The sequence below is a fragment of the Chanos chanos genome, chromosome 8 (genome assembly GCF_902362185.1).
Source record: "Chanos chanos chromosome 8, fChaCha1.1, whole genome shotgun sequence".
In the NCBI taxonomy this organism is placed as follows: domain Eukaryota; kingdom Metazoa; phylum Chordata; class Actinopteri; order Gonorynchiformes; family Chanidae; genus Chanos; species Chanos chanos.
This window is the reverse complement of record NC_044502.1, coordinates 21,502,508-21,523,446: the sequence shown is the minus strand read 5'-3', so window position 1 is coordinate 21,523,446 and position 20,939 is coordinate 21,502,508. Positions and strand designations below refer to the sequence as shown.

General features: G+C 42.4%; 1 protein-coding gene across 4 annotated transcripts; it reads left to right on the top strand.

Moving 5' to 3' along the window:
* The first annotated feature begins 271 nt into the window (after positions 1-271).
* LOC115817956 (choline transporter-like protein 2) lies at positions 272-20,858 on the top strand. 4 transcript variants are annotated; one of them, XM_030781130.1, is made up of 22 exons: positions 272-402; positions 7,901-7,949; positions 8,048-8,121; positions 8,825-8,909; positions 9,164-9,248; positions 9,866-9,997; positions 10,932-10,992; positions 11,288-11,411; positions 12,446-12,529; positions 12,694-12,806; positions 13,454-13,585; positions 13,866-13,965; positions 14,285-14,377; positions 14,769-14,853; positions 14,998-15,260; positions 15,515-15,609; positions 15,955-16,058; positions 16,483-16,556; positions 16,704-16,774; positions 17,023-17,111; positions 18,265-18,349; positions 20,045-20,858. In XM_030781130.1, exons 1-22 carry the CDS (start codon positions 360-362, stop codon positions 20,140-20,142), a joined length of 2,139 nt encoding a protein of 712 aa, XP_030636990.1. In that variant the 5' UTR covers positions 272-359; the 3' UTR covers positions 20,143-20,858. The 4 variants fall into 4 exon arrangements, with proteins under 4 accessions (XP_030636990.1, XP_030636988.1, XP_030636991.1 ...); XM_030781128.1 differs by lacking the exon at positions 20,045-20,858 and adding an exon at positions 19,071-19,612; XM_030781131.1 differs by lacking the exon at positions 272-402 and adding an exon at positions 4,395-4,686.
* Positions 20,859-20,939: the final 81 nt, after the last annotated feature.

The following is a 20,939-nucleotide window of genomic DNA, read 5'->3' as shown; positions in this document are numbered from 1 at the left end:
CGTCCGTGAATAAGTCCACATATACTCCTACAAAACCTTGCCTTCTCTCTGGGTAAATATTTTTGTTTGGTCTTTTCTTTATATTTCATAAAACTGTTAGAGCAAACGGACGTGAATGGAAAGCAACGCCCAGTTGTGTGCTCAGTGATTCGCGCATTAACCAGTCAGTCAGGAACCTTCCCTTCCATTATTGGTTAACCCTTATTAAATAAGGAGCGGTTTGCATCTGTGTCGTTAGTGTTACTGTACCCAGGGTGAGATATCTGTGACGTCTTGGGACCGTGAGTTAGCGCATTTTGTGTCTTTTCTGGGACACCCAAGCATTACATGACTACGACTTCCAAAGTGTAACCCGAATAATGGAAATGAAAGTGGAAACTGAGGAGCAAGACCAGAATTACGGTAAGTCATTTACATTTTAGATGTTCAGATGAACTTTAAAGTGATTATCCTTAAGTTTTTCTCACACTCTACTGAACACTGAAGAAAATTTTTTTGATTTGTTAATTAAATTTTGATAGGGCGTAGAATTTAGGAAGTTTGTATGATTTTCAGCGAAACTGTAGCGCTCTGTTTAAAGCCTCACATGCCCAGTGTGGCCCACGCCTTTTTTTCTGTTTAGATTACGGCTGCGTTCCGCTACTTTCGAATGTGCGGATGTCCGTTTCCCTAACGCCCTAAAAGAAGCATTGATGGCCTGTCATGACCTCTTGAGTGCGATTCCAGCCCTGTGTATAGATCAAAACTTTCGGGAAGATACTCCGAACTGACGGTTTACCATGTCTGCAGGGACGCAAGTGTGATTCAAGAGGTGTAATTTAAACAAAAAAGTTCCTTGAAGTTATCGAAAGTGTGACATAATGCGAAAACATGACAAAATGACAAGCTCAGCCCATAGGCCTATGGGTAGAAGATGTCACGTCGCTTTTTAACAGGGTTTATCGCTATGGCAGTTTAGGCGCCACACCTCTGAAAGTGGTTTGGAGGAAGTTAAAATCACCATAGTTATTTATTCTGATCTTTTACTCGTTATATTTTTGTTTAATATACCAATATACTATAGTCGTCAGATAGGCTACATCGTAATGAAGAGAAATTGGTTTAAGTGCTTAACGATTGGAATGCATAGGCTGCATTTATACCATTTGCTACTTTTTCCACGTTTTGTTGGAACTCCTCTGAACGCTAACAACGGAGTCCTCTATTAGCAGAAGCATACAGCCGTACTTTTCTTCATATTTGTGCTTCACGTATTTGATCAGTACCTTGGTGCCATGTTGGAGCCACTAAACCCGAGTTAATTTGCTAGCTTTAGAAATGTCATAGATTAAGCCCGAATTTAGCAATGCCAGTGAATTTATGGAAGCTCCAAGAAGTACACCCCCCTGAAAATTCAACTGTAACTGATAACAACACCTAGCCTTGAATGCATACAAAATGCAATGACTGATAATTGCAGCCCTCAGAAATACACCTTTTACATTCTCATCAACAGGCCATACTGAATTATTTAATACGATTATGCTCATTGTACCTGTGATTTATGCATTATCAAAATATTAAAATGGCATAGAATGGGTATTTTGTTTAATGTGTTTCTCAGTGGAAAAATACTCATTCATTCTGTTCCAAAATTGTTTCTGTCATGGAGTCAAAGAGATACACTGAACTTTGTTGATCTGCTGATGTCAATAAATTCCTGACTGTAAAATGCTTTGAGCCTTAATCTTGAATCTTTTTCCAGTAGAACTGCTTTAGTTGTCAAAGCTAGGCATTATCCAGGCTTTTGTTATTTGCTCTAGCTGTGCCTTGAGATAGGAACAAACCCTGTGTTACCACCATGGACTGCACAGAGTGTGTCCAGCATGTGTTCTGTATATTCTCATTGCCTAAACTCATTAAGAATAGTGAACCTTTCAAAGTTCAGAGAGGACTCAGGGAAATAGGGCTGATATAGAATAACACCCCTTCCAAACTCTCTTCAGAATCACTAGTTTGAGACAACCAAGACCAGTGTCATTTGTTTACTCTGGATTTAGTCATATGTCTACCATAACTGGATCAATATCCCAAGCCTTATGTTTTAGTTGCTGTTGTTGTCTGGTCTGAAAATGAAATTTGCTATTCTCTTTAATGGAAATTGCCTTTCTGTGAAGGTAATTTTAATGATATGAGTTAAGCTTTCCAGTAACTATCTGTGTTCACCACTACACATCGAATTATCCATGCCCATTGTGATCCTTTCATGTTGTATCACATGCAATATTCAGGCATTGCTTCCAAGATCCCTTCCTGAAAAGTGTCCTTATTCTGTGTCCTACATGTTGTTCTCTTGAAGTGGACTTTGAAGTTTGGCTGTAGTGTTCTCTTCTGTTTACAATGATCAGTCAAACTGGGGCCCTTGTATTCTCCCTTTGAAGGACCTGGATTAGGGCACACTTAGGGCACACTAATACTGTTTGTGCACTAATACCGCGTGTACAGCCCTACACCCTACTCCCTGTAAGCCTGTCAGGAGGAGAACTGTGAAGGGGGTTAGAGAATTGGGCTGATAAATGCATCAGTTAGGGAAACCCAGGCCATGGTTAGTTATTATTTGGTTATTATTGTTGTTGCTGTTATTATTATTACCATTGTTGTTTCTGTTGATGTTGTTGTTATTCATGCAACTAATTTAGATATTGCGTGACATTGTTATTATAATTTTCATCAGAGGTGGGTAGAGTAAGCAAAAACTGTACTAAGCAAAAGTATTGTTATTTTATAATAATAATGACTCAAGCAGAGGCAAAAGTACTCCTCAAAATAACGACTTGAGTATGGGTAAAAAAGAATCTCATAAAATGAGTACTCAAGTAGTGAGTAACTTCATATGGTGATTTATTACATCTATAATGTATTACATTCAAATGTATCAGAATATCAGATACGCCCAAAATAAAAATTTAAAGATGCATTACTGAAACATCAGCAGTGCAATAGACATTCATTACAAACTCATCTAAAGTTGCTAACACATTGTATTTTATCTGCATCTTTACATTTATTTTTAAAAGGTATGCATGTGTGCAGCGTTGTAGCTAAGAATTCTGAGCCCCCATGCTCCATGACCAAGAAGTGGGTTGTGGCTAACAGCCTTATTTAGTTGATTTCATAACATAAAGCAATCAGAAAGAAGGTTTCTCCGCTGTTGTTTATTTGTGGACGTTAGAATATGAAACGGAGAATGTTGCTCCTTCTCCGTCACAAGAGACAGAGACCAGACGATGCAGGTGGAGGGCTTACTGAGAGGTTGGTGCAATGTCCGAAATCTCCTCTCCGTCGTTGAAACGAGCGCTGTGGCAACGCTGCTGTTTCATGACGCTCAGTTAGATGACGCTAGCTCCCTCCACGCTCTGTCTAGCTCATAATGGTACTGTGTTATGTGTTTAAGTAGGCCTATTGTACCAGTGGAGGGGTGTGGTTTATTTAAAACAGTGAGCCAAACATAGTCGTATAAACGTGTATCAAAGCAGTCGACGCCGTTGAAGCTGTGCGCCTGTCAATACAAATTATTTAATAAATTAAGTAAAAGTAGCGAGAAGTGCGTAGTCTTATGTAACGGAGTTTATGTTTTAAAATCGTATGTACTCGAGTAAGAGTGAAAAGTATTGTGATCTAAGGGTTGCCGGCTCGATTAACAGGACCGATGTCCACGGCTGTGTGCCCTTGGGCAATGCACTTAACTCTAATGCCCCCCGGACGCAAGGAATGCTGCCCGCTGCCCACTGCTCCTGCGTCTGGTGTGTGTGTTCACTACCGGTGTGTTGGATGGGTTAAATGCAGAGGACAAATTCACTGCTCATTGTTCACAGTGTGTGTGTGTGCGCGCGCGGTCACGGAGATTTACATTTTACATTAAAACTACTCCAATAAGTACAATTTATTGGGAAAAGTTTCTTAAGTACGTGTAACGGAGTAAACGTAACGCGTTTCTACCCTCCTCTGATTTTCATTACATCATTTTGGTGAGTCATATATTTTTAGTCAGGGCAGATTCAGCAGCAAGTGAATGGACGCCTAAAATAATGTGCGTTCACGCCAGCCAACGTAAACGACGTACAACGCAAATATCTTCGGATGTAATCCATTGAAAATAATTTACACGGAGAAAAAACTTGTAAAAGGCCTAAGAGCAAAACGGTGTACCAATTATGGCTGGTCCTGGACCGGTTGAAAATGGTCCAGAGGATCAGTCAGATGCAGTTCCACGATTCTCCACCTGGTCCTGCAACTTCAGCAAACAGGGAAACGAAGTGACGTGGGTTGTCGTGCCCTCTCCTACTCTAAATTAGGCGTGTCCGCTTGGAATTCTTGGACGGTGTTTTGAAGTGAAAGGGAAGGTCACCATTGAGAAGCAATCGTGAACATGCATGGCTCGACAGACAGAAGAAAAGCAGATAGTCGACTGATGTAGGGAGGGAGAACACATTGCGGAAGTTTCACAAGGACTCGTCAGGGCAGGTTAAACAAGTTTGTAACGCGAGAACGTTTTCCAATAGGTAGGTTACCAGTCCACAAACAAAACGAGGTGAAACTCGGTCAGAGATTTTAAGGGTCCGGGTGGCTTACTTTAGAGGCGCTCCCAAGCGAAAGACAGAACTTCGAAAATGGCTGAAGAAGAAGAAAATTACTACGGAAAGCACGGTAATTCTGCGCTCAATACTTTTCGACTTATATGACGGTAAATCTGTGTAGACAACCAATGGGTGACTGAATGTTTACTCTTAAACCATGAAAGCGAAACGAAACCGGAAGATTTCACCGCTGCGGTTTTTCTTATGCGGTGGACTTATGAATAGGATAATGTACGCATTTGTCATGTTTTGAGGGGAGAATTAGCTGTGGGTGTGAATGACCTGCTTCACTGTCAATTTAGCTTGGAGAATGGCTGCAGTGAATATTCAGGAACGAGGTTTCCTACACAGACCTGTGACGACTTCATGAAACTGGCTTCCCGCTCCTTGACCAAAGATCGTAGTTTAATGAAGTTTTTTGGATCTCACTCTGGGCTAGCGAACAAAATCTTTTAGCCTACCCCGTTTTGGGTTTCGGTTTGCAGGAGTCTCGCGGAACTGAACACTAGAAGAACTGAGAACCTCCCTGATTGACTTAGCAATTTTTTTTTAACTCTCACCTAAAATTTTATAGTTTTATAATGGTTTTACTCGGTCATAGGCAGCAGATAGGAGCCTCAAAGGACAGTTCTGTTTTGCCTACTACTTCCCAGTCTCATACCCGAACAACTAATCAGATAATGCCATAGACACTGGAACGCATGGGCAAGTTGTTTGGGAGTTTGGGAGTCAGTGAGTAACCCCGCTGTTACACCTCAGCAAAAGTAGTGTACAAGAATCTCGAAGGGTCACTCCAAAGCATTTTCCGCTTTTAAAACCAGTAAAAGACGACCTTATTCTGGCACGATGCTTTGTGAGCAATATAAACTCAAGGAGAGTTGAAAGACGCGCCAACGTAAGCATCAGTGAGCCGAAAGATTTATTTACAAAATATAGTGTGTGTATATATATATATATATATATGATGGTAGGCCTAGAAGCGTGAATTGAAATACAACAACAGAATCAGAAAAGATTATGAAACAGAATGGTGCAAAGAGTGGCTACGTCACGCTTGGTAACCGGCGGGTATCAATGAGCACAACCAGGCTAGCCAGTATGTATGGATCTAGATGACTCAAAATAAGTCAGGGCTGCATTTTTACGAATTGTTTTACTTTGTTGTAGATGGACATAAGGAAACGAATGTTAAATTCAAATATGTGACACGCTCCATCATGATCAATCGGACGTCGCCTCTCCCGATAATCAGTTGGCAGCTTTAGTCAGAAAACTCGCGCCTGCGCTGTTTTGAGATTTAGATTGATTTGATTTCATTAGAGTAATACAGTGCACACTTGTGTGTGTGTGCACTGTGTGTACAGTGTCGTGCTTTAATTTTAGCGACGTCCCTGCCCAAACACGAAATGCATTTTTACGCACACAACATAAACAAAATAACAAGTAATGGTCATGGTGAAAAACAATGTCACTGTTTGATCTTGTGTGTGTGTGTTTTTTTCTGTGTGTCTCTGTGTCTTTGTGTCATGACATTTAAAAACAGCCGCATATGTGGGCAGCTTGAATTAATGCACAAAGATAGCTCGTGTATAACAGTTTCTGTTGTGTTACTGTAGTTTTTGTACTGTTTGCTTTAAACAAGCAATGATCATTTTTGAGCATGCAAAGAAGTTATTGGGGGGGGGGGGTATATTTCACTGTAACCTGCTCAGTCTAAATTCTTTGAATGAACAACTAGGCTCTTGGAAAGGCCAGTTAAAATTGTTTAAGATCTTTATTCCCCTTGTCCTTTTAGAAGGGATATAATGGCATACTCGGATGAAAAAAGCCATGGGTTGGATATATTACTGACCTTTTTTTTTAAACCTACTGTAATCTAAATGATCAAATAGCAGACACAAAAATCCTAGTCACATGAAAAATAATCAGTCTGTGTTTATATATCTTATGATAGCCTAACCAACATACTACTACTACTAATAATAATGATAATAATACCTTAAAAAGAATAATGCAAAAATTAAATGTCACATATTAGCACATATCCCAGGCTTTAAATTTACACTGCCTGTGTGATTCCCTAGTAGCTCCTGTAAGAACTCCAATCTTCATTGCATAGTGGAGGGCTTGGCATGGTTTGGATTTGTATTCCAGTCAAACCTCTGACTATGACTGGGAGGCAGAGAGAAATACTGGAGCAATCAGAGGACTGCAGGTTTATTTATCTCCTGCAGAGAGACCAGTGTTGATTTACTCAGGCTTGAGTCTGTGATATCTCGTTCTGTCTGTACTGTCAGTCTTGGGCTGTGCCTTATGTAAAGTTCTTTAGAGAGTGTGTGAGGGGGGACAGAAATGAAAACCTGAGGCTCAAGGTCTTTTGGAGAAGGGTCTCACTGGCCTCAGGACAGTTTGTGAAGTTGTCCTCCTGGTGTCTAATTCTTGTAAGTTTGGCTCCATTCACACAGTAACCTAGAGCAGGTCAAAGCTAAACTGTATCCCAGTGTTATTTCACAAATTATGATTCCTCAGTTAGCAACATGAATGGAGTTAGAAGTCAAAGAGCAGGAGAATGGTAATGGCCCGTTTACTTTGGACAGTCTTGACAACTGGCTGAGATCCTGCATCAGGCGGAAAATCATCCTGATCTAAGATTACTGTTCAGATATTCTCAGGGTCTTCATTTCTGTATCATTGTTTTTGTGGTTGTTTTTACCAACTACTCCTTTCAGCTTGTACTATGAGAATAATTGTCTGAGCTGGTCACTGTGGGGTCTTTGTAACCATATATTTTCTTTTTTTTGTTTGTCCATTTTAGGCTATCTGTTAGTTGATTGAGATGTTGGTGGGAAATAGTGAAAAATGTACTTTTGTGAGGGCGTAGGAGACATTGCTCTTATCGTGCCTATCCACGATGACTAACAAACATTATGTTTAACTCCCCTGCTTTTATTAAAGGGCTTATCTGGGGGTCTTGTTGCCTTATATATATATGTGGGAGGGGATTTTCCCTCATGACCTTGTAATATTCACTCATTTATGGAAATGAAACTAAGTGAAGTCTCAAAGGGACTAGAGGGCTGTACTACAAAGTGAGGTAACTAGCTTATCCAGGTAACTTCTGTTTAACTCAGAGTAAGTAGTAAACCTGCTAATAAAAGAGCCCTATGGCTTTGTTTTGACAGGAGAATGAGTTACCTGGATAAGCCAGTCACCTCGCTTCATAGTACAGCCCTTTGCAGTCTTACAGATCAGTTTTTATAAACTCTTTCTGTTTGCTTGTGCAGGTGAACCCAGAAAATATGACCCTGACTTCAAAGGGCCCATCCAGAATAGGTAAGTGTTTGCAGTACACAGTGGCACGTATAGAATCAGCTCAGCAGGACCTCATCATCAGTAAACTATAAATGATATATTATGTTTGTGTCTTATAGGGGCTGCACAGATATTGTTTGCTGCATCCTTTTCATTTTAGCTGTGTTGGGCTACGTTGCAGTGGGCATTGTTGGTAAGAAACATCTCAGCTGCAAGGCTGGAAGTTTCTGCTGTGGGTTTTGTGTGTGATTTGACATGTTTGGGGATTTGAATTTGAATGAGTAAAATCAGAAACTGTGTGTCATTGGAATAACATGCTCCCTCTCTCCTTCCATCTCCTAAAGGTGTCATTTCCTCTCTCTCTCTCGCTCTCTCTCTGTATTTGTTTGTGTGTGTGTATGTGTATGTGTGTGTGTGTGTGTTTGCTACATAAATATCTCATAATTACCACTCCATCTTTTTTTCATCATTCCATTTGAGCAGCTGTTCCTGGCCAGACTGTGTAGACCTGTCCGTGGGTCTGCTTGTGTTCCCTCTGCATTTTTACCAATCATGCCAACCTCATTTACACTAAGATATGCTTTTATTAGCCCCCTGCCTGTCTCCAGGCATGAAGTCAACTGGAACTGATACTGTTTATGGATGTGGAATGTAGATTGGGTTAATATTATGAAATAAGGAGTTGGAAGGAAGTAACTGCTGAGCTCATGTTTATATCCTGAGCATTACCTCATGTTGGTAGCTTTCAGACTGAATGATCTGCATGCTGTGTGTCTATGTGTGTGTTTGAGGCAGTCTTTGTGTGCCTGTGTTTATGTGAAACTGAAATGTTTGTGAGAACATGTCCCCTCATGACTGCACTGTCCAGGGCTTATTACTCTCTGTCCTTGTCCCAGCCTGGTCCCAGGGTGACCCCAGAAAGGTGATTTACCCCACAGACAGTATGGGGCAGTTCTGTGGACAGGCCGGAACCCCTGTAGCGTAAGTTTGTCTCATTCTATTTGTCCTGCACCTTCTGTTAGACATTATTCCACATTCAGTCCTTCATCTGAGCATTACTCAAGCCGCCTCTAGCTTTTTTTTCTTTCTGTCAAAGGATTTGGTGAATTGAAGATTTTACTCTTCCCGTTAACCCCTAATTTACTCACGTATATCTCTGTGTGTGTGTGTGTGTGTGTGCGTGCGTGTGCGTGTGCGTGTGCGTGTGCGTTTCTGTGTGCATATGTGTTTAACAGGAATAAACCCTACCTGTTTTACTTCAACATCATGAAGTGTGCCAGTCCCATGGTGTTACTGGAGTTCCAGTGTCCCACAACACAGGTCAGGACCCATCTCATCATCTTCACGTCAACCTCACTTCCTCTGGCCTGTTCACCTCTCCCAGGTTTCCCCTGCCCCCAACCTAGTCCTGGCAGCTGCTGCATTTAATTAGAGGCTCATTCTTACCTGGACATTACTTTATTTCCACTGATCAGCCAATTAGAGACCACAGTTTATTGGTTGACATAAATATGTGGATGTCTTTGGACCACCCAGACTGGGTTTGGGTTTCCCTGCCCCATACCTATATTCATTTCTTTTGTCTCTTCCTCCAAACAACCAGCTCTGAATATTCCATTCTTTTCCACTGCCTGTCCATCTTTCTGTTTCTCTGCCTGTCCTCTTAAACCTCCATCCACTCACTCCTTATATTCACGTGTTTCTTCCTCTGTAGACCTTTGTCCATTTCCCAGTTTATTCTACCCCTCTGTCTGTGCACACCATTTGGTTTATTCTTCGAGCCTCTAACCACCATCTATCTGTGTGTGCCTCTGTTTGCTCTCCATGTGTCTGCTCATTTACATGTACAGACAGCTGAGTGCCCATTATTCACTGGAACTTTTTGTTTGTTTGTTTGTTTGTTTGTTTTGGTCGTTGTGTCTCTCTGTCGGGTTCAGCTATGTGTGGAGAGCTGTCCAAATATCTCCACGACGCTGCATGATGCCAAGAGAAAAACGGACAGCACTAAGGACCCTAAGCACATTAAGTACTACCAGTCCTTCTGTAAAGACACACCTATTACTGGCATGGTGAGTACTGCTGACTGAAAACTGTTTCTTTTCTTTTGTTTTTTTGTTTTTAAAGGACAGAAATCAAAATAGTATCCATTTTGCCTGTTATTGTTGTTGCCTGTTGTCACACTTTAATACGATGCCGTTGGCGAGAGAATGTGTACATAGGTTAATGAGTTCGTACTTAAGCAGAGGACGTAAGCAGAGGACGTCAGTTGAGTAGGCGGTCCTTCAATGTGGTCGAGTTTGCATTCGTGTTTACACTGCTATAAGAATGTGGTCATATGTGGTCCAGACCACCTCCTAATGTGGTCTGAGTGATTGGATCTCAATGCGCATTGGATGCGTTTACACCTGTACTTTTGAGCTGTCTACTTATGATCGGATTTTAATGCAAGGTGTAAACAGGACCATAGTTACATTTCTGGGGAGGTGCACGTCAGGCTACGGTGTAGGGTGCAGAGCTACGCCGTGCCTACGACGCAGAAGTATAAATTGGCCTTTAGATTACCACTGCGGTTCTTTAGATAAAAAATGAAATGATATTGGAAAAATAGAACATTGTTGAAAAAAATATTAAAATATTAATTTAGTGTGGTGTACTAAATGTATGTATGTTTCAAAAACATCCTGCTGCAGTCAGAAATCTGCAAAGTGGTGATTTTACTATTATTATTATTATTATTATTATTATTATCATAATTAGTAGTAGTAGTAGTATCTTTTGATGAATGTTTCGTGGATGTTAACATGATATGAAGTGTAGTAGCCATGCACTAGTGCTAGTGATATTATGTCTGGCGACCTATCATTGCTGCTAGTAGTTACTTTTTATTGATGTATTTGCATTACCATTGTTATGCTGATGTTAATTTGTTGAAACATTAGTATTTTGGCATTACATGTAAGACTGTGTTTATGTTCATGGCTGTAATCCTCTGTATTTTTACAGAGTGTCCCTGCAATCTTGGCGGAGGGAATATGCCCTGCTGCACTGGTAGCGAGCAAACCATGTAAGTCTGTTTTCATTGAGGACCGTTCACATGGACCGATAATAAAAAATTTAGTAGTGTGTTTAATATAGTTAGTGAGTGACGTTTAGTGACAGTTCCTTGGCAAGCCGACTGGGAAGTGAATGTAGAGAGACAGAATCTTGAGTTTCACTTGAACTGGAATGATCCAGCTTATGTAGTTGTACTCAAATTTATACTCAAAAGCACAACTTATGTTTTGTTAGGCTTGATACATCCCTCTCCACAGGTGTTTCGTCTGCTACTCACTGACAGATCTTTTGTTCCCCTCCTGCAGTCGCGCGAAGGTGTATACCGTCACTTAGCATGATTGGCGAAAAACTTGTCATCGGCAACAGCGAAAGATTTGACGATGGACAGGGCTCAATAAGGAATGTCAAAGAGTTGGTGCCAGGAATCAAGTAAGTAGAGCCCACCTGGGCCTCTGTGCTCTCTGAGCCAACCACCCCAAATACAGATCAGAAAAGTCACAGTAAGACGGCTCCACAAAGATCACAGTAAGACGGTTCCACAAAGATCACAGTAAAATGGTTGCCCAAAGATCACAGAAAGGCAGTTCCACAAAGATCACAGTAAGACGGTTCCACAAAGATCACAGTAAGATGGTTGCCCAAAGATCACAGAAAGGCAGTTCCACAAAGATCACAGTAAGATGGTTGCCCAAAGATCACAGAAAGGCAGTTCCACAAAGATCACAGTAAGATGGTTGCCCAAAGATCACAGAAAGGCAGTTCCACAAAGATCACAGTAAGACGGTTCCACAAAGATCACAGTAAAATGGTTGCCCAAAGATCACAGAAAGGCAGTTCCACTAAGATCACAGAAAGGCAGTTCCACTAAGATCACAGTAAGACGGTTCCACAAAGATCACAGTAAGACTGTTCCACAAAGATCACAGTAAGATGGTTGCCCAAAGATAACAGAAAGGCAGTTCCACTAAGATCACAGTAAGATGGTTGCACAAAGATGACGGTAAGAGGGTTCCACAAAGATGACAGTAAGACTGTTTCATAAAGATTAGAATGAGACTGTTCCAGCGAGAGGCTCACGTAATATTATTGTTTATACTAATTTAGTCCTTTTGGTTCATTGGGTTATCACTGGCATCCTGATCATTTGAAAGCGTTAGAAGAATTGGATCAGAGATTAATATTGTCAAAGTACAAAGGGGTGGGGCCAGAGATTTACGATGTGAAAGCATAAGGGGGTGGGGCCAGAGATTTACGATGTGAAAGCATAAGGGGGTGGGGCCAGAGGTTGACAATGTGAAAGCATAAGGGGGTGGGGCCAGAGGTTCAGAATCTGGACAGTGTAGTTGGGAAATGGGCCACTTAACAGTCTGATGAGAAAATCATCTACTGTAGTTAAGGAAGAGCCAACATCAGTGGGTTCATTATATTTTATCACTGACCTGGATCTGTTTGATTATCTGCAGGAATGCAACCATTGTCATGGAAGCTCGACAGGTGGTCATGAAGATTTTCGAAGATTTCACGAGGTCTTGGTACTGGATCTTAATGTGAGTGAGTCAGTCCTGGCTCCATAGACATGGGCTACACATCATCTGCTCTTATGTAAAACATATTTGTGTTGCCCAGTGCAGTAATGATGGAGTTGGGTGTAATTGTGTTGACTGAAGTGAAATGGCGTGTTTATGTTGTTGAATGGTGTTGTTGCTTCTAGATGTTTGGCCATGGCTATGGTCATCAGCTTTATATTTATCGTGCTTCTCCGTTTCCTGGCGAAAGTCATGGTTTGGGTGATGATCATCATGGTGATTCTGGTCATTGCGTACGGTACAGTCTCCTTCTATCATCACAGCATTCCTCTTCATGTCACACAAAAATACCAACTGCAGAAAATGTTTCATTTAAAAATACCAGATACTATACAAACCTGGAGATAGTCCAGAACCCTTTGCAGTCACTCATTTGTCTGTCAGTGTTGATTGGTCACTGTGTGTCTTTGTCGTCTGTTCTGTCAGTGTTTAGTGGTCACTGTGTGTCTTTGACGTCTGTTCTGTCAGTGTTTAGTGGTCACTGTGTGTCTTTGACGTCTATTCTGTCAGTGCTGACTGGTCACTGTGTCTTTGACATCTGTTCTGTCAGTGTTGACTGGTCACTGTGTGTCTGTGGTGTCTGTTCTGTCAGTGTTTATTGGCCACTGTGTGTCTTTGGTGTCTGTTCTGTCAGTGTTTATTGGTCACTGTGTCTTTGATGTCTGTTCTGTCAGTGTTGATTGGTCACTGTGTGTCTCTGATGCCTGTTCTGTCAGTGTTGACTGGTCACTGTGTGTCTTTGATGTCTGTTCTGTCAGTGTTGATTGGTCACTGTGTGTCTCTGATGCCTGTTCTGTCAGTGTTGACTGGTCACTGTGTGTCTTTGATGTCTGTTCTGTCAGTGTTGATTGGTCACTGTGTGTCTTTGGCATCTGTTCTGCACAGGTATTGTCCACTGTTCTGTTGAGTATGTGAATCTGAAGAATAAACCTGGCTCTAACGTGACCCTGCAGGAGCTGGGCTTTCAGGTTGACTTCAGTGTGTACCTACACATCCAGCAGACATGGCTAGCTTTCAGTAAGTCCACCATGACCTGACCCTGACCCTAACCCCAACCCTACCTCAGCTACAGTGTAAGTGCCTGCTTTAAGTCCTGGTTAACTTAGTTAACAGTGTGGTGGAGTAAAGGAGCTATGGTGTACTTAATGTTAAGGCATAGTGACTTGGGGGGGGGGGGGGGGGGGGGGGGGGGGGGGGGTGTCCTCCTCACTGGGGCTGACGATAGCTGCACACTAAATCGTCCATTGAGGTTTTGATGGGAGAATCTCACCCCTCCCCTTCCTGTCTTCTTTGACAGTTATCATCCTGGCCATCCTTGAGCTTATCATCATACTCCTCCTCATCTTCCTCAGGAAAAGGATCGCTATTGCCATCGCTCTCATCGAAGAGGCCAGCAGGTCCGACTTCATGCCTGTCACTCAGATCACTGAAACTTACACAAACACGCACGCGCGCGCACAAACACACACACACACACACACACTCACATGCCAGTCATGTCACTTAAGCTTACACACACACACACACCAGTGATAAATGAAAATAAATGTAGTCTCACATTTATGACAGTTGAATTACCAACGCATTCCTGTAATGTTAGAGTGTGTGAAAAGCCTGCAATGTGTGTTCTCCTGACCCATGTGCAGTCTGCATTACATATACATCCTTTAAGAACAGTTTATATATTTATTTCTTTATTTGGGTCTTTGTTTTCAGAGCTATTGGTCATGTGATGTCATCACTGTTTTACCCCCTGTTGACTTTCCTGCTGGTGGGCGTGGTCATTGCCTACTGGGCCACAACCGCTGTGTATCCTCTCTGGCCCTTCTCACTGCAGATCAGACCACTTAAAAACCAGAGGGGTGATGCTCCACAAGTCAAAACCGTCTGACCGGAGAGTAGAATAGAATATTTCTATTGGACAGCTATGTTCAACTAGATGCGTGAAAAGTCCTGATTCATGGTATAGTTAACTTGATGAGATGATGTTGAATGCCATAGAGGCATTCCTGTTAGTTCTGCAGTTTATAAAAAGGTTCTGTTGTTAAGCTGCTGAGATCCCCTGCAGCAGTTTTGAAAGGGTAGATTTAGACAGCAGACAGGGGATTTTTTTTTTTGGCTCAGTTGCGGTTATCTTGATTTGAGGGGGGGCGGGGGGGGGGGGAGTAAAATTGTTGAGATTCCTGAATGGCTTGTTCAGCTTCTTGTCTACGTCCAATCAACCCGTGTATAAGATATTCAATGACTCAGCCTGTGAATACTCCAGAAACACCTGCCAGCCTGCGGTGAGTCCTCCGTCTCACAGACACACACACACACACACACACATGCATACAGACACATGCTCAGATAAACTGATCTTTACATAGTCATAATCCAGTGTATTAAAAGTCCTGTGTTTATTGTCCTTAACTTTAATCCTTTCTCAGAACTATTCAATGTCGGAGATGAAGAAGAAGTGCCCAGACTCTGAGTGTTTATTCGCCTTCTACGGCGGCGAGACTCCGTACCACAAGTACCTCATCTTCCTGCAGTTCTATAACGTCTTCCTCTTCTTCTGGTGTGCAAACTTTGTGACGGCTCTGGGTCAGATGACTCTGGCCGGCGCCTTTGCCTCGTACTACTGGGCCTTTAGAAAACCCAACGACATACCATCCTGCCCCCTCTTCGCATCTCTGGGTAGAGCCCTCAGGTAACGCAGTGTGTTTGTGTTTGTGTTTGTGCATCCGTGCGTGTACGTGTGTGTGTGTCTGTATGAGTGAATGTGAGTGAGTGTGTGTGTGTCAGTGTAAGCTCTTCTTTTTTTCTTTCTTTTTTGTTCCATGTCATGTGCTCATGTCATGTGCTCATGTCATTTGCCACTTGTAGTCTGCGTTCTTAAATCTGCTTATCTGTAATTGTTTGTGTGTGTGTGTTGGGGGGGGGGGGGGGTGGTGGCATTTTCAGGTATCACACAGGGTCTCTGGCGTTCGGCTCTCTCATCCTGTCCATCATACAGCTTATCAGGGTTCTGCTGGAATACCTGGATCACAAACTCAAAGGTGAGAGTGAGAAACTGTTCTCTGAATCAGGCAGTAGACCGGCCCGGAACAAGAGAGTTAGAGGATTGGTGTGTGAGGCTGAGGGCTCTCTCTCTCTCTCTCTGGCTTTGGAAAGAGCATCTGCTAAACAAAGAAGTATAAATGTTTAATAAATTTGTCTCATTTCTGCTGCCAAAGAGGACACTTCCCACACTGCTGAATTATTCTGTTTATCATTTTGGTACTATTTGGGAGGGAATTGCTCAGCTAGAGATATGGAACAGCTGTGAGGGTTTCTCATTGGCTGGAACTGAGGAAATGGTTGATATCATGACTCCAACAGGTTATTCTCTGTCTTCTTCACAGGAGCGCAGAACAAGTTTGCTAAGTTCCTTCTGTGTTGTCTTAAATGCTGCTTCTGGTGCCTGGAGAAGTTCATCAAGTTCCTCAACAGGAATGCCTACATCATGGTACTGCGGTCTCGTTAAGGGAATTCTGAGACAATTTCCGAGAGTGGAGGGATGGGAGAGTTAAGTGAATTCTGAGCCAGTCTCAGAGAGTGGAGGGGTTTGTCCCTGTTGGTTGCAATCCCAGCTGGACTGTGGCTGTGAGGGGTGAACAGGGTAATAGATGTGTTACTAAGCAGGCTTACAAGACCTGAAGTGGGACATTACTTATCAGAGGAAGAGTGTGTGTCTGCTTCATTCTGCTTGACCGAGCCAACTGATCTGTCAGGCCAAGATTCTGGATGTTCCAAATGCAGGAGAAAAACAATTAAAATATTAGAGTGAGCTTGTAGGCATTTCTGATTAGACTTCATGTGATATTTTGTGGGGTGTGTTGGTGTATTTTTTATATTTCATGCAGCCAAAACTAAGGAAAGTTTTCTGTTAGGTGGCCATATATGGTAAAAACTTCTGCACGTCGGCCAGAGATGCCTTCTTCCTGCTGATGCGAAATGTGATCAGGTGAGAGATGGCATAAATACAGCAGAGAATGTGACCTAAATGAATTAGACACACAGGCACACTACACTCGACTGGAGAATGGAGAGCGCATTATTCTCAGTTGCCTAATGACTTAATCTCCCTGGCTGTCCCTGTGTGGTGCTTTAGGGTGGCTGTTCTGGACAAAGTGACAGACTTCTTGTTGTTCTTGGGCAAGCTCCTCATCGTAGGCCTTGTGGGTAAGAGACGCTGTGTGTCTGTGGGTAAGAGACGCTGTGTGTCTGTGGGTAAGAGACGCCGTGTGTCTGTGGGTAATGAACACTGTGTGTCTGCGCTCATGATGAAGCATTGGGAATCTCTCTGCTGCACAGCCAGACCTTGCCTGGGAGGTTGGTTGTTCGTATATGTAACAGTGATACAGTGATCTCATTAATGAATTAATTTATGTCAAGATCCTTGACTTTTGTTTTCTCTCTCTCTCTCTCAGGTGTCTTTGCCTTCTTCTTCTTCTCGGGGAGAGTGGAGGCTTTTGATCCAGCAACTCCTCACCTTAACTACTACTGGGTTCCCATTCTGGTGAGTACTCTCTACTGGTCGTACTCGTCAGTGCCCTGGTCTGGTTGGACTGGTAGGTACTCTTGTCTGGTCGGACTGGTTAGTACTCTGGTCTGGTCGGACTGGTTAATACTCTGGTCTGTTTGGACTGGTTAATACTCTGGTCTGGTTAATGGTATGGGACTGTATAGTGTCAGTCACAGAGTGAGGTCCAACTGTACTCCTGTTAAAACAGTTTAATCCAAGCCTAAGTGCACACTGGCCCCTATGCCTGAATTCTGTACCCTCTGCTTTTTTCACGTCTAATCAGGAGAAACTGGTAAGGAGACCCCTGTGTGATGTTACAGTGTAAAGCACTCAGTGTGAGGGTACTGGAAGAGGCGGGGCTGCGGCTCAGGGCCTGCCCAGTCTTCAGTCTCTCAGGATTGAACTGACCGAACTCTGAGACCGTCTCAGTTCAGTTGGTTTGCAACATTAACGTAGGCCCCAGAATTGTGGCATACTGCAAATCAAGTTCACATAAATCAGCCGAGTGTAAAAAACACCATAAAGGCACAAAACGATGTTATGTTAGCCTCTCTACCTCACAGGCCTGGTATATCTCTAACAGCTCCACAGTAGCAGAAAAGACTAAAAAATCTGCTAAAAATGAATTTTTCATGGATGTGGTATTTGTTTTTTATCTTATTTTTTTGTAAGCAGTGTGTCCATTAGTAATATTGCCAAACCCCACAGATCCATAAGGAAGCACTGCATCCATCCGTTGCACTGCTTAAAGACGAGGACCTGGCTGCTTTACTTTTTTTTTTTTTTTTTTTTCTTTTTTTGAGTGAGTAGTGTTGTGATGTCGTGAGTTTATGTGAGGACATTTTTCAGGTTGTTGTTTAGACTGTGTTCTAGCCAGATTGAATATGCTGATAAAGGTAATTCTGGTCTCACTGGGGCACAGTAGCCATAGGATTGAATTTGTCTTCATTTCAACAGCGAACGTCATGGTGCTGGTCAAACACATTAACCCTGCACAGGGGGTTTCACCATAGTGTAGTAACTTACACACTGTTTAAATTTGATTTGTGTGTGTGTGTTAGTATATTAGTTATGTGAATGTGTTGGGAGTTGAATACTGCAGCCTAATCATGCTGTGCGTGTGTGTTTGTGTGTTCTCTTCTTACAGACGGTGATTGTGGGCTCTTACCTCATAGCTCATGGTTTCTTCAGCGTTTACGCCATGTGTGTGGACACACTCTTCCTGTGTTTCTGTGAGTACCACTGGGACAAACATACACACACACAGAGGGCTTGTGTTAAAGTCGTCTCTGTGGCAGACACACTGTGGCTGGGTGACACGCTCTGTCAGGCTGTGCTGAATTAGGGCCACTGCCACATAAAGACAGCGTGTGTTTCCATAGCAACCTTCAGTCTGACCACGGCACAGATGTGGGCATTCACACTGTCACACACTGACTGGAACCTTCATTAAAGGGATTAAACTTAAACTTATTAAAATCTGACCTGGGATTCAGTGTGCCACTGTGAAAAGTACTGCTTAGTTTTATTGATATTGTGAGGTTTCTCCATAACTAAATTCTTTTGTAACTTAACGTAGTGATAGCGTTGGTTATGTGTAACAGACTGTAGACTAACCCTGAGCCGTGAGTGCTGTGAGTGAATGAGTGGCTCTGACATGGTCTCTCTCTTCTCTTTCACTTTCTCCCATTTTCTCTTCTCTCTCTTCTCTGTCCTCTCATGGTTAATTATCCCTCTTCCTTTCACTCTTTTCATCTACACTCTTTGTTTTCTAAACGTTACACATTCTCTCTTTCTCCCTTTGTTTCTGTCACACACACAAATACACATGCATGCACGCATGCACGCACGCACACACACACACACGTGTGTGTTCTTTCTTGCCCTGACATGCATTCAAAAATCACCCCCACTCCCAACACACACACCTGTCCACATTCTGGTACTCCAAAGGCGAGGACCTGGAGCGGAACGACGGCTCTCCGGCACGGCCTTATTACGTTTCCCCTGAGCTCTGCAAGATTCTGGCCCTGTCCGAGACTCCCGGCGCTTCAACACGGTCGCCCTCCGGACTGCAGCCTTCAGAGGAGGACATTGAGCTCAAAGCTCACCCCAAGGACTGAGGCTTATGTCTCATGGCTAGACTCACAGATAGGCCGCACGGACCTCTCCCTCTGACCAAATATCCACTCTCTCTGTAGGCTGATCTCCCTCTGACCAAATATATACTCTCTCTGTAGGCTGGTCTGCTAACAAGAAGAGAAAAGTCCGTCTGCTGTAACTGTGCACATGAAAAAAAAAACTTGTAGCTGATGTGTGATCGCTGTTGAATGCATGAGTATTGATTCTGAAAAAAATTGTGAATCAGTGGATCATTTGAAGTGGCATCTATCCCTTCAGGTTTATAAACTTCTGATGCCTTCAATCATCCAATCATTGTGTGTGTATGTGACCTCAGACTGTTAATCCACGCCTGATTCTGCCGTCCGTCTCTCAGATGGTTTCTGTGCCTTTCTTTCTCTCTTTTCTTTCTCTCTCTCCTCCTAAGTGCAAATTTTCTTACAAATAAAAAGTGTCTTTTAACGCTGGCTGTTAACTTTCCTCTTGCATTTTTTATGTAACCTAAAGAATATGTGGTAACTAGAAGGGAATCTTTTACAGATGTTTATATAGGGAAGAGACAATTATGTTTTAGCTTTACAGGCAGAAGAGATGGATATATTTTCAGTTTCATGAGGTTGTAAGTATTTTGCATTATTGATGGATCAGTGCTCATTCTAATTCATGTGAAAAACATTGGGTTGCCTGCAGAGACGCACCATGTTCTTGACTGTTTAAGATCACTTTCCACAGTAAGTTGGTTTGGAAACACCTGGCATGCTAATCCGCATAGTAATTTTTATTCTCTGTGTGTTTTTTTCCTTTAGTGGAAGATCTGGAGAGAAATGACGGTAGTGCCGCAAAACCCTATCTGATGCCAGACAGTCTCCTCAAAATCTTGGAGAAGAAGAGCTCCCGAGAGTGACATGTTTGTATGTGTGTGTGTGTGTGTGTGTGTTCAGAGCCATGCTGCAGTCTGCACTCACTGATAATCATTATATCATCCTATGCAAAGTGTCTTGAGAGTAGGGACATGGGGGGACAGACACCCTCCTGCTTTTAGACTGTGACGCTCAAAGCCATTAAGTGCCTGAGTGACATCCTGCCAAAGATGCCAGCCGACATCTGCAATCAACATATCAGGAACCTATAGTTCATTTTGTGTCAACACCTGGTTTCTTAGACTGAGCTAAAGTCCATTCTTTAGCAAAGTGCTAACCTAGTCCAAGCCCTCAGTACTAACCTGGTCCAAATATATATATATATATTTGGACTTTTTTCTGTCTCTTAAAATGGGGAATTTTTGCCATGTTTTGTGAAATTGGGAATAGTATTTTAGGATGGACTGAGCAGGATGACGGTGAATGTTAAAATGAAAATTTTTATTGACTGTTGCAATGTTTTCTTGGCATTTTTATACTACTGTGTGTTACATATTTAGGTTTTGTCTCTGCACAGACTGTATTAATCAAAATAAGGGACACATTTTTTAGGTCTATCTTTTCTACTGCTCTTTTTTTCCATGTTTTGTCCTGCACTCCTAAAGCCATATTTTTTCTTTATATTAGATTACACTACTGTTAGATAACATGCCTGCCAAATAACATGAAAGATGTTCTTGCTATTCTTGTTTGTTTTGATATGAATAAATATGACTTGAATGAATGCCATTATTCTATAGTCTGATTGGATGAAAGGTGTAAGAGGCAGTGGTGTGTGTGT